Here is a 14,345-nt window from a genome sequence, read left to right on the forward strand (position 1 = left end):
GACTGAGTCATGTCCTAGAAGTCATACCTTCTCAACATCTGCTTTGGAATTGCCTGGATCATCTAATAGTGTGACTTTCTAATTTTCCTCCTAACCAAGAGCTTTGAAAGCTTGTTCTGTGTGTATTGTAAGGCCACTGCCAAGTGATGAAACACATTCCAGCAGATTCTCCTGCCTGGGTTAGACCCTAACTCTCAGCCTCTCTTGAGAGACTGTACAAGACTGATCACTTCCCTTCCAAAACATATCAAGGAGAGAGAAATGATGGGAAGCCATGCCTCTTCTGCCAAGTGGTTGTTTAAGAGTAAAACATGGGACACAATCACTTCTTCTAAAACAGTACATATGAGTTCAAGTTTTCCTTACACTAAAATTAATGACAATATTATGTAGAAACTTAGGAAATTAGGGGCTTGGAGATGACTCCGTTATTAAAGTATATGCCTCACAAAAATGGGGACTTGAGTTTGGATCCCCAACATCCACCCAAAAGCCAGGCATGGTGGCGTGCACCTGTAACCCCAGCAAAGGGAGTGGAGCAGGAGCTGCTAGAGTTTACTCTTCAGTCCATTTAGCCAAATTGCTGACCTCCAAGATCAGTAGGAGACCCCCTTCCCAGAGAGCACAGAGAAAGACACCCTGGTTCAATCCCTGCCCACCCCCACCCCACCCCCCACACACATGTACGCATGCTGGTGCATCTGCACACATACAAATGCACAAATACAAAAAAGAAACTTACAAAAACACAGAAATGTATACAAAAGAAAATATTGCTTGCATATCCTTTCCTTATTTTCCCTGTGTTTAAAAAATCTGCATTAAAAATGCAGATCGATTTTCATGGATTTCTTCTGTCATGCACTATTCCAACATTCCTGTGTCATTTAAGGGGTTTATAATTTTTATTTTTAATTTCTTCAGACTATAAGAAGCAATTACACATACCGTGAATTACTAACTGCCTTCCCCCTATTTAAAGCATTGATTCTTGTTGGTTTCCGGTGGCCTTGAGGAGGAAGGAGTAGGGACTTGTATTTAATGGGAACAGAATTTTAGTTTTATGAGATGAGTTCTGGGGATGGATGGTGAAGGCTGCCTGGCATTATAGGATGCATTTGACAGCAGGGAAACGTACACTTAGAATGCTTAAGATGGTAACTCTTGTATCTATTAACCATAATAAAACACGGGAGAAAGGTTGATTCTAGCCAGCGTTTTACTGCTGTGTTACTCACCTGAATCCTCTAATCTTTACTGACTGCACAGAAAGACAGTGGCTTCGTGATGAGGAGCAAGCAAAGCTCCCATTTCCCATTTGTTTTGAAGCCCCGAGTCCCCGTTGCTTCTCTGCAGAGTGAATGCAAGTCTGAGTTGCCCTTGTATCCAGGACACAGTAGTGCTAGGTTGATAGATTACTCAGCAATGATGCTTCTAGGTCTGCTCTATGAGCGTAAGCAGGTATGCAGTGGGTGAGGGCAACAGTAGCAGAGGGTATCTGTGAGGAGATAGATTTGAATCTGAAAAATGGAGTCATAGGTGGCAGAGCTATACTGGCAAGGGAAAGAACTGTCTCACCCGGGGGGTGGGAAATACATATTTTACAGGTACAGATCAGACTGCATGCTTCTCCTTCAGAGATATAAATTGCTGCAGGAAGGAAGTCATTTTCACCTCAGTGGCTCAGGCTGGGATGGCTCTGAGTATCTGCCACTTATCTGCCTCTTATTTCAATTTAGGAAACGATGCCCTTCTTAGTCATATGCCTTAAGGCATAAATAAAAAGCAAACACAGTCGATAAGAAGCATGAAAACAGTTACCAGCTCTACAAAATCACGCTGGAAACATTTAAAATAAATCAATACCTTAAAACATTTAAAAGAAATCGATAGCAGCATCTATGAGCAAGAGATTGCAAAAAATTATCTCAGAAGATGCTGGTCAGCAGACCATCTATTGCCAAAGCCAGACTCAAACCCAGCCTGGCTGTCACTCACCCTGAACACGCATCGCTTTCAATATCTGGTGGCTCTCTTCATCCTTTCAAATCCAGTCTTACATCTTTTAACTTTATTTTACATGAAAGATATCTCTCTTCAAAGCCACCTCTAGTTAACCTTTAGTTAAAAGGCAGAGGGAGGGCCACCCCAAAATAGCTTGATTTGAAACAATCTGTGCTTTTATAATTTGTCCCTTCTCTCTCTCTCTCTCTCTCTCTCTCTCTCTCTCTCTCTCTCTCTCTCTCTCTCTCTCTCTCTCTGTGCATGTAGAGGCCAGATATTGACATCAGTGTCTTCCTTTTTTGGTTTCTACCTTGTTTTTGGAGATAGGGTCTTCATCATGTTGCCTGGACTAGTTGGCCAACAAGCCCAGGGATCCTCTTGGTTCTGCTCCCCTAGCGCTGTGCTTACAGGCACATGCCTTCACGTCCTACTATTTCCTGTGGGTGCTAGAGATCCAAACTCAAGTTCCCATGCCTGTGCGGAAGCTCTTCATCAACCAAGCCGTCTCCCCAGCCCCAGGTTGCATCTTCTATTTGATTATCTATGGGTCTCAGTGAGAAAATGAGATTTGATGAATGAAACTTGCCTTACAGAAGCATTGTGTGATAAAGGGTGAAAAGTCCCTCATTTTCTTTTTAATTTCTCTAATTTTATTTTGGGGATCTTTAGTTAATAGTCTAATGATTGTCCTGATCATTTGGATATTGCCTCCAAGCTGTTAATTCCAAGAGACCACAAAGGTTTCTGTTACTCAATGTTCACCTAGCATGTAGTATTAATAGGTGTTCAATAAATATTTGTCATCTGAATCATTAAGCATACGGTTTGCCTATAACTGTAATGTTACAAACAACACCAAAAAGCAGTTACAGGCAAGAATAAGTTGGATGAGATGCTTCTGTTGGTTTGATCTCGTCAGTTATCTACTAATTTCTGCTGAGTCACGGGAAAAGTAATTTATACAAATGCTTGTAATAATCAGTGTTAATTGACAATTTGACAAAACCTAGTATCACCCGGGAGATGGGACTCAGCAAACCTTTGGGGGATTCTCTTAAGTCAGCTGGCATGGGAGGACTCATCTTAGTTGTGGGTAGCACCGTCTCATGGATTGGATTCTGGGTCTCTTTATCTTGGACATGGTGTGACGAGCTACGTCTAGATGCTGGACTGTACCTTGAACTTTGAGCTAAATACACCCTCCCTCCCTCCCTCCCTCCCATTACTTTTGTCCTGGTATTTTATTACAGCAACAGAAAAGAAACCAAAGCAAGGCTTATGATTTGAGAGACACTGTCACACTGTCATCTCTTTTTGTCCTTCACACCTTCTCTGTGAAGAAGAGAAGGCAGACAATTTTTCCTGGGCATGGTGCTGGCCAGCGTGTATTTACCCAGGAACAGTGTCATCCCGAATAACACAAGAGCTTGAGAAATAAGTTCAGATTCACACTTCTCATTAGCGCTCTTCCCTCTTTCTTTTGATGGAGTCAAAATCACAGCCACACTTTCCAGGCCTCAGGTGGTGAAAAGGCAGTTGGCAGATCCTTTTGGAATGATGCCCAAGGCCTGTGTCCCCAAGGAAGCCCTCAGCAAGTATGTCTTGAGCTCTGCCTGGAGGAACCAGACTGCCATTGCCAGTATCAGGGTCTTTTCTGTGGTGCTCCAAGCTGAACTGGCAACTCTTTATTCCTAGCAATACAATCATGCTAATTCCAAGGCCTAGACTCTCACACGATCCTGAGCCCAGGATGGGGGCCTTTGACACGTGATTCCAGTACCAGGGAGGGTACATCTTAATAGACTCCATTTCAATCTTCTTCTTATATTACAGCTGTGCAAATCAGGGCTTCTCTGAGGTCTGGGGCCTCTGAGAACTATGACTCAGGATGGGTCCCAGATCACCTAAGTCAGCTCAACCTCCTTCCTCCATATCCATACACCCTCAAGGGCCACCCAGGAGCTGGTTACAAATGCAGATTCTAGACCTCATCCCAACAGGTCCTGATTCAACTTATGTCTGGAAATCAAGGTGTTCAGGGATCTCTGCCCCCACCCGATGAGATTTTTGAGGGCAGGTTGTCACTGGTCCAAACTTGAGGAAGCACTGCCCTGCAGAGTAAGAGCAGTATGGCAGGTTCCCGAGCTGGGTTTTGTTTTTTCCTCCAGAGATCAATGTCAAAGGAATTCCCACTGGGTATGATTACACCCATCGTGGGGTGCACAGGAACAATTATTATCAGAACTAAATTTAACTAGGATGGGAGGGACTGTGTACTGTCAAATGGGCGCCAGGTGCACTGTCATTTTCTTGTATGCAAATCACAGCTGTGAGTGTGCTGCAGGGAGAAGGTAGAGTAGCAGGGTGCCACAGAAGCACAGGATGCCCGGGGGGGGGGTTTCCACAGAAGCACAGGATGCCTGGGGGGCAATGCCACAGAAGCACAGGATGCCCGCTGGAGACACAGAAACTTGAAAAGCACTGACACCTGCCTCCAGCCAGTTCTAGCCTCCTAGAGTCTACTGGTTTGTCGAAGGCGGATGTATGGGCTTCTGGGTTTCACTAGCTACAGGTCATTGTTTTGTACCCTGGTATCAGAGGTGCTAGGGAGGCATCTCCACTCACACCTGGAGACTCCACTGGGTTGACCTTGAGCTGTGAAATGACCTTGAATTGGAAGGTGGCAGTGAGGCTGGAAGGGAAGCTTGAAGTTTGAAGTTCTATCCTTGTCCAGGAGGTAAAAAAAAAAAAAAAAAAAAAAAAAAAAAAAAAAAAAATTCATTTGTTTTTAAACACTGAAGGAAGTTTAAAATGGAGTCACCATGTATTCCCCCATCTCCAGATCTCCAGTTATCTTTTGAAATGTGAAACTTCTCACATATCTTTAAAAAGTAAAAAAGGGCATAGAAACAGAGGAAGCCGGACATGGTAGCACATGCCTTTAATCCAAGCACTTGGATGGCAGAGGCAGGACAACTCTGAGTTCAAGGCCAGCCTGGTCTACATACAGTGCTGCTTACTGGCTTGCTCCCCATATCTTGCTCAGTCTATTTTCTGATCACATCCAGTAACACCAGCCAAGGGGTTGCACCTCCCACAGGGACTAGGTTCTCCCATATCAATCATCAATCAAGAAAATGGGTACTATAGACTTGCTTATAGGCCCATCTTTTTTTTTTTAATTTAAGTAACAGTTTTTTCATTTATTTTACATATTGACCACGGTTTCCCCTCCCTCCTCTCCTCCTGTTCCCTCCCCCCATCCCATCTACCCTCTTCCCCATCCACTCCTTCTCTGTCTCCATTCAGAAAGGGTCAGGCCTCCCATGGACCTGAACAAAGCATGGCACATCAAGTCGAGGCAGGACCAAGCTCCTCCCCTTGTGTCAAGGCTGGGCAAGGTTCAGCGTGGTGAACAGGTTCAACCTATAGGCCCATTTTATGGAGGCATTTTTTTTCAGTTGAGAGTCCCTTTTCCCAAACAACTCTAGCTTGTGTTGTCACTGTGTTATGTGCAAAGTCCCATGTCCAGTCTACCATGTCCAGGTAGAGGAGAATGCTCAGTTACTTGAATATTAAACCTGCGACAAAGAAACACAAATCCTACCCTTGTTCTCTTACATCTTGAGAAAGGCAAAGCCCAGGCTTTCATGGTACCTAGGCCCACCCCTTGTGAATGCATTTCCTCGAGATGACAGTAGGCCAGCTGTGACACTGTTCACGATCCCTACCTCACCTACATCACTGAGGTGTGGGGGCTAAAATCCCCTGTACTCCACCATCAGAATCTCAGGCCTGGGGAACCTGTGCTCCCAATGTTCTAGGTGATTCTCAGATATGCTGGGGTTTGAGATCTGCTGCCTTGAATGCTGAGTACCCCAGTGATGCCTTTTGGCTTCCAAGGCTAAAGTTTTTACCATTATCTCAGGGTCTGTGCAGTTCTGTACACAAGTTCATTTTAGACACATAAAAAATGGGGCATGGCTCTGTGTGCACTAAATACTAGGCTGTGGTCAGCCTTCTGCAGCACTCAACACACAAGCATGAAGATACAGCAAGAGCACAGGGATTCTCCTCCTTGATCCTAAGCTGGTTAGACATGGTGCAAAAAAAAGCACAGTGCTTTATTCTGTACACAGCAGTGATTTACATAAGGACTTAGGAACTGCTAATTAGGAAGCATGGAATTCCTTGATCATTTACAAAAGCTCCTCACAGAAGAGCAGCGAGCTACAGCTGTACTTTGTATACTGGTATACATCCATCTTGGTACGCCCCATCCTGGTAAGAGAAGCCAAACTGATTGGCTAGCCTGGGAAACTGATTTGGGGCACCGGATTCCCCTTGTCTTGCTCTCTGAGCATGGACTCCTGTGAGGCCAAGCAAACCGAAAGTAACCGGTAATTCCAGAGGCAAAGGTGGAAGACAGTGGGAGAAGAAACTAGGGAGGTGACTCCTTGTGACCACATTTACTGACGCTGTCATCAGAGTGCTGACCCATGGCCTATCACTTCCCCAGCTCCAATTCTCAGCCACGTTGATAATTTTGCCTCCCTTCCCCATCGAGGCTGTGAGATTTATTTTTTTTTTTTTTTTGAGGTTCTGGGGTCTGGCAGAAGCGACTATCACAGTCAGAGGGTCTCTACTAATGGAGCACAAGGCTAGTAAACTTAGACTGACACCCCGCTGGCTGAGTGAGTCCATCCTTCTCCTCATTAGGCTAATGTGTCTAGAACTCTACTTCCTCACAAACATACCTAGGTTTCCATCTCTTCAGAATGCTTAGATTTGTTATCAAGAGTGTGCAGACTGAAGTTTCTCATCCCACTGGACCCCACGGTCCCACAGCCATTTATGAAATAATCACTCAGAGGCTTATATTAATTACAAACTGTATGGCCTATGGCTTCAAGCTTCTTGCTACCTGGCTCTTTCATCTTAAATTAACCTATTCTATTAATCTATGTGTTGCCATATGGCCATGGTGTTACTGGTCTGCTGGCATCTTCTTGCTCCTTTGGCAGTGGCTGATGTCTCTCTCAACTCTGCCCTTCTCCCTGAATCTCTGCTTGGATTTCCCACCTGGCTGTAAGCTTTCTTGCCATAGGCCAAAATAGCTTTATTTATTGTCCAATGGGAGCCACACATATTCTCAGCATACAGAAAGACATCCCACAGCAAGAGTGTCTTGAAGGCTTTACTGAGAAATCTAAGTGTTCCTTCCCCAGCAATCTCATGACCCATGAGAATTCACTGATTATTCCTGTGAACTCCTGGAATAATTCAGATTTTTCTGCCTATTTTTTAGGAGACATTGGCATCACAAAACACAAAAATGATATCACCTATCATCATTTCCCAGCTGATCGATGAGAAGAAATCGATGGAAAATGGAGCCTTGTTGCCTCTGCCACAAGCAATCGTTCAACCTCAGCTGTGTCCCACGAAACCAGCTTCGGCCAGGCGCAGTGGCATGAACATGCACAGGCCATTTGCTCCAGACAGATTGGGAATTCTGACTCCATCAGACGAGCAAGGACTGGAGATAGAACCACTGTCCACAGGAGACAACCTAGGCAGAGGCCCCCACAAAGGGTTCTCATCTATCACCATTACTGCCAGACGTGTGGGCCCTCCAGCCAACTCCTTGGTATGGGACACTGTTAGGGACCCACTGTGTCCCAATTGCAGGGCCAAGGATACTCTGCTCCAAGACGCCCCAGCTCTGGCCAATGGTGTCCATCTGTGTCAGCACAATGGAACCTTCACCTGTACAGAGTTCCCTGGCAATGGCTCCATAGAAGGGCTAAAGGTTCCCCAGGCTCACACAAGGATGTGTGCAAGGCAGGAGTACTGGGTTACGCACATGGATGACAAAGAGGACAGTTTTTCTTCAGACAGTTCACCATCAAGAAAAGTCCCACTGATGTTCAGTTCCTGTGTCCACCTCCGGGTGTCTCAGCACTGTCCCAGTGCCATTTACTATTTGGACAAGCCTCTTTCCGTCCCTCTTGAACAACCTCAAATTGCTAGCCCCAAAATGCACAGGTCTGTCCTGTCTCTCAGCCTCCGCTGTAGTTCCCACAGGTTAACAGCAGATGGAGTAGACAGCACAGCTAATGGAGAGCCAATCAGCAGAGCCCTGCCCCAGGAGCTCTTGGAGGGAAAGCAGGATCTCCTAGGTCCACAATGGGGCCAGCCCCGGGAGGGTCATTGGAAAGAGAATCCAGCCTTGGTGCCAGCACATTTGGGGAGTGGCACATACCCTCGGACTGGCTCCCCTCCCCTGGAAAATGTCAAATTTGCAGATGTGGGAAGGAACCAGGTTCCAAGAAGAAAGGAGAAAGGGGACTGTGCAGCATGTCCCACCAGCAACCATGCCAACCAACTCTCCATCCATATTCCTGGCTGGAGTTACAGGGCAGGTGAGTAGATGTCCACTTGCTGGAGGGTGCCCAATATCAGTGTTCAGCTAAGGGAGTGCTGTTGAATTTCTTCTGTACAACTCATCCCAGATCTTTCGCATCAAGCATTTGGTCATCTCTGCCTCAAGTCAACAACTCATAAGTTGGTGCTGATGTCTGATTAGATAGGTGTTCTCAGATGAAACATTTATAGATAATGAGAGACCTTCACTCAAGTTCCCTATCCCAACAAAATAGTGCCAGACCACACATGCAACCCACAGCAAACAGTGGTTCCCATAGCAGCTGGAATAGAGCATGCTCACATCACATTCCAGAGCTGGGGGAGTAGAATAGAATGCTACCCACACCCAGATTTTTTTAAAAAGCTCTTCAGAGGTCCAACATCTGAATATTGGGGGTTTGTCTAGAATTCTAAGGTTTTTACTTTTAAATCACATCATTGATAAATGTGTTAGCATCGACATTTAAAAACTACACCTGAAGCCGGGCGGTGGTGGCGCACGCCTTTAATCCCAGCACTCGGGAGGCAGAGCCAGGCGGATCTCTGTGAGTTCAAGGCCAGCCTGGTCTCCAAAGTGAGTTCCAGGAAAGGCGCAAAGCTACACAGAGAAACCCTGTCTCGAAAAACCAAAAAAAAAAAAAAAACTACACCTGAGTTCTATAATGGAATGAAGCATGTGGGCATTAGTGTGTGTGTGTGTGTGTGTGTGTGTGTGTGTGTGTGTGTGTGTGTGCGCGCGCGCGTGCGCGTGTTAGGAAGGTGGGTAATTACAGCATGTTTTCTAATGGGAAAGTTGGAATGTTCCTTTCCAACCAGCAGCAAAAGGAATCATGTGTCCTGGGTTGTGTCTAGAAGATGCTGGCTGGGATTTGTTACTATTTCTGCTATTTCAGGGCCAGACAGAATTTCCCAGGTGGGCTTCTCTGAGACCCTTTGGCTTTCAGGAGAGGAAGTGAGTCTGTCTTGGAGAGAGGGAAGCGGCACAGATTTCTCTGTCTCTGAGTAAACTTCTATTTTCAGTTGTACTTTCTGTGAGAGTGACTGGTTTATGAATCATGGACTTTCCACTTGGGGAAAATATTTAAAAGAAATAATAGTAAAACTTAAAATTCAGCATATGCATAATAATTTTATAGTATGAATTTTTGTCCATTAAGCGTTTATTAATTAATAAAAATGACCGTGAAACACTTAAAACTATAATGCATGTGGAAATGTTAAATGATGTAATTAATTTTAACAAGTGTAGATATATTGGATGCTGAGAGAACTTTAAAGTAAGTTCGATATAGCTTCTGGGTTGATTAAACGATGGAAATGCCTGAATCAACAGACTCATTGCATGCAGAAAGATGTAAGCAGCCGTTCTGTGTTACAAAGATAAACTCCACTTTAGTATTTAAGGCAACTGCTCAAGCTGAGCACTGCATCTTCCTTATTGATGATGATTCCAGAAATAGAGAAACTGCATTATGTGGTGAGCACGACTTGACGCTCTGTCTCATGGTATAGAATAATCACTTGGATTTTTTAGAAAATTTCACCAAAGGCCCTTTAAAAATAATCAGAGCCAGATCACAAACACCCATCTCAGAACAGAGTGGCTTCCCTATGGCTTGTAAAGAGACTGGCTGTTCCTGTAAAGAGTTTTCTTAGGTGAGTTAGAGGAGGTTAGTTCTGCCTCCTGTGGGGCTGACATCCATCAGAATAGTAATGTATTGTAGAAACTCACATTTGGAACCTGACTCTAAATCTCAGGGTCTCATCCTGTCTTTTGAAGAAAGCCACAGAGGAACCTTGAGCACATTCTCTTATTTTCTAGCTCAGTGAATATGGACAGTAACACCACCGCTCTGAGCTTATAGCATTCACTCAGTAATTAGTGCTCTTGAACGTCTTCTAGCTTAACTTTATTTCCCATTCTCTATCAGCACCAGAAGGAATACCATGTGAGTCTCAGCAGTTTCTACCTTAATATCCAACATCACAGAAAACATCAAGGATTGAAGAGATGGACAAAGAAATAATTCCTAACCCTCAGGCCCAAAGGAAAGCAGAGACCCATGTGTCTTTTAGAAAGCGATGCTCCGTTAAAACAGGGGCTAGTTTAGTGTTTGGGACATGTGCCTCCAGTGTGCATGAATGCACATATATGTGTGTACACACACATGCACGTACTTACTTGGTTTGCATACTCTCTCACTCATATAGCTACACTAATTTTCAGTGGGCTATATTTCTTGTTGAATAATGAGAAAGCATGCTACAGAATTCCTGCCTGAAGTTTACAAGCACTAGCTACAATCCACAAGTTCTAATGATCCTAGTCTATCCTGATACAGGGTACACCATCATCCCAGGGTGCACTTGCAAGCTCAGCCGCTACCCTCACAGAGCCTGTTAGCCTTATTGCAAGTACTCTCAGACCGTAGCAATGCTCATTAAGACTCAGAAGACCTGTGCATCTTCCTGTCCATAACTGGAACGGTATCTGAGGCGCTCTTGATGGCTTCCTGTGGCTACACACACTATTAATGGGCATCATCCTTCTTAGTGTCTGAAGCCAACTCCTTTCATCTAAACTCTTTTCAAGCAGGAACCCCTCTGAGCTCACTTTGCTGACATCCAGCTGCCTTTGTAGATGCTGCGTGGGAGAGTCCATAGACAGAGTCAAGATAGTTTTGGCTGTAGTCATTAGGTCATTGGATAGCAAGTTCTACAGATGGTACTATTGAGTAAGCCTTGAAGATATGCATGCACTCAGGAAGACTCCTAAAATGAGAGGAGATGAGTTACATGCAACCACTTCATGAAAAACAGATTGTCCTGTCCCCTGGGACAAAACATCCCAGCAGACACATGGGTGCCTGCTTCTCCTTGGGACTGAGGTTAAGAATTGGTTCTCTTTTTGCATACCTCCTTAGTCCTTGATGCTTTCTCTTCACTGTTAGTGAGCATCCTGCTGGCACCATAGAGGTAAACATCGTACAAATCTCTGGCCATGTAGTGAGGTCAGCTTGCATTACTGTTACCATCCTTGATCTAATCAGTATCATGAATAATCATATGTGTTGTAAAAATCCTCAGTGCCAGGCCTTGGGTTATATCTGCTATTTTAAATCATCTAAACAATTCTGTAGGGAAAATATCAGTTAAGTCTACTTTTAGAGAGGACAAATAAGGCTCGAAGGTTAAATGACTTACCCGAGTCCATGTATCCATTAAGTACCAAAGTTATATCCATGGCTCCTGTTGCATCCTTGCCAATGACAACCCTTGGCAGAGTAGTCAGGGCATTGGTGGTGCCCAGTAGTGGACCTTTCTCCACTGTCACCATAGAAGGTGATATTTGAAGACTGCTTAGGAGCATATCCTTAGGTAGTGGCCAGTGGGCTACAAATAGGGTTCTGATGAGATATAATAAGTTGTGTTGTTGATTTGGCTAAAGCTCATCAGCTCAGAGATCTTTTCCTATCTGAAATCTGGGTCTCTGTGCCATCTATGGGGTTTTTTATATTGATCTAAATGGTTCTGATATCACTGTGTGTGATTATGATACACTGTGTTACCTAGTTTCTTTCATACTGTGGTCCAGTTCTGATGCTCTCTTCCTTCATGAGACATCCAAGTAAATAGAGAGCAATGATGTTAGATGATATTGGAGAAAAGACTAAGGAATTCTCTGCCCACACTGCTTGCTTAGGTTTCTGCTTTGTGGTGGGCCTTCTGGACTGGTAGGCCCTCGGCAAGTGCACATGTAGTTCTCAACCTGTGGATCATGACCTCTTGGGGGTTGCATATCAGACATTTACATTGCAATTCATAACAATAGCAAAACTACAGCTATGAAGTAGCGATGAAATAATTTTATGGTTGGGGATCGCCGCAACATGAAGAACGGTATTAAAGGGTCACAGCATTAGGAAGGTTGAGAACCTCCTCTCTAAAGGCATTAGTTTGCATGGCTGGAAGGAAGTCCCTGCCAGGCTACCACATGGACACCAAATCTGCTTGTATCCTCAGGTGTGAGATGTGTGTAGTGAGCTAGCTTCATCATTTACACATCAGGCTTACCTGAGAGGAAGATGGCTTCCTGGACTCAGCCCTCTCATCCCACAGGACTTATTTATAAAGGGCTCGGAAGGCTTGGAAAGAAACTATTTGGCAAATGTGTTTCCTCCCTCTGATGATCTAGAGTTACTGAAGCAACCTTTTATTCTTCCTTTTCTCTTCCCCTCCCCTTCCTTCTTTTCTCTTCACTCCTCTCCCCCTTCTTTTTTGCCTTTCTCCCCCTCTTGTCTCCTGCCCTTTCTCTTCTTCCCTTCTCTCCACTCTCTCCCCTTTATTTCTCTTCTTCTCCTCTCCTTCTCACTATTTCCCTCACCTCCTCTTATAAAGGAGCATGTGTTCATCTTCACAGACCCTCTGATTTGTATGGCATTTACTCAGCTCTGCTGTTCTGGTGGGAAAGCACTGTGATGCATTGACTGATTTGGCTGTTGCCAATAAAGCTTTATTTACAAAGGCAAATGTTATGCCAGACTTAGCCTGCCTGTAATTTACTGATTTCTGATCTAGAACTACTTGCCAATATTGCATCCTGTGTTTTGGGAACTCAGACTCTGAGGGGGAGATCCATGGGCAGTCTGTAGCCTAGGGAGTGCTTGTGAAAATGACTTGAAGTGAAGGAAGAGGGAGAAGACATGAGCAGATAGGGAAGGCACTTGGTAGACAGACCAAACAAGGGCCATAGTAACCTCAGGGTTGGGAATGACTCCTCAATGTTGCTCTGAGCTGGAGCAAGAGGGCTGGGCCTTTGTATCCCTGGGAGTAGATGAGACCTTGACTGAGAAGTTTTCTCTTAATGGCTAGTTCTCTAAGATGGACTGGTGAGGGGTGTCTTCCCAGAGTGTGCCGTGCAGTGCCCATCAGAGCTGGCCACTCTGCCCTTTTCCACTGTGCCTCCACCATTCTCTGAAAGAAGTCGGGTGTCTTCCTAGGCTCCTTCTAGGACAGGACTGTGGGTGGGCCATGGCCTGTCATCTTCTCACCATAGAAAGATAGCAGTGAAACATTCTCTCCAGTTGACCTCCGCTCATTCACTCAACTGTGAGGATGGACCCAGAGCCATGTTTGTTTTAAATTTTGTATACATTTTAAATTAAAATATAATTGCTTCACTTTCCCCACTTCCTTTCCCTCTAGCCCCTCCAAAGTCTCCTTCTTCCAACTACTTCCATGCCACACCTCTCACTCTCAAATTGATAACCTCTTCTTCCCTGAGTATTACTGCTACACACACACACACACACACACACACACACACACACACACACACATGCACCTCAAAAACGTGACATTATCAGTAAGACATGCTAGCTAGGAAGGGTCAAAGTCTCAAGTCTCATAGGGTCACACCCCTGGACAAGGAATTACAAGCAGTTGCTGACTGCTGAGAAAGGGAGAACTAGCCTCTGCAAGGGATGCAGAGATATCCCTTTTGGTTGTCCAGTATAAAGTGGTCAGTCCTGAAATCATATATATACAAACAACACAAAATGCACTCAGCAGAGGCATGTTTTGAAGGTGAGCCAGCAAGGCTCGCCAATGGACCAGATGGATTGTCAGCTGTAGAGACTGGAATATCGTACATATTCCTCTGGATTTCCTGAGGCTGCTCCTGTCTGCAGCACTTCCCAGTGAGATTGCAACTAACACTATAGCCACAACCTATCCATCTGATAAGATAGGTGCATGGTCATGACCAGGTAAACAGTCTTAGGTTGGTATTTTCTTACCTTTTCTGAAGCAAGAATTGGGGAAGTGAGTTTTTGTTTGCTTTATTAACCACAACATGAGCCAAGAGCTGTTTGAGTGTGCATATGAATGCACAAAGAAACTGGAACCCCATC

The 14,345-nt window shown here is 44.7% G+C and overlaps 1 protein-coding gene across 2 annotated transcripts in view; it reads left to right on the forward strand.

Annotated features, from left to right (window-relative positions):
* The window catches only part of C1H10orf90 (chromosome 1 C10orf90 homolog), an 89,560-nt gene that overhangs the window by 8,652 nt on the left and 66,563 nt on the right, over window positions 1–14,345 (forward strand). For both annotated transcript variants that reach the window (XM_059265095.1, XM_059265091.1), the window contains exon 3: window positions 7,313–8,429. In XM_059265095.1, the coding sequence (XP_059121078.1) occupies window positions 7,313–8,429 (1,117 nt within the window). The remainder of the gene's footprint in view (window positions 1–7,312; window positions 8,430–14,345) is intronic.

Source organism: Peromyscus eremicus, chromosome 1 (genome assembly GCF_949786415.1).
Source record: "Peromyscus eremicus chromosome 1, PerEre_H2_v1, whole genome shotgun sequence".
Lineage (NCBI taxonomy): Eukaryota > Metazoa > Chordata > Mammalia > Rodentia > Cricetidae > Peromyscus > Peromyscus eremicus.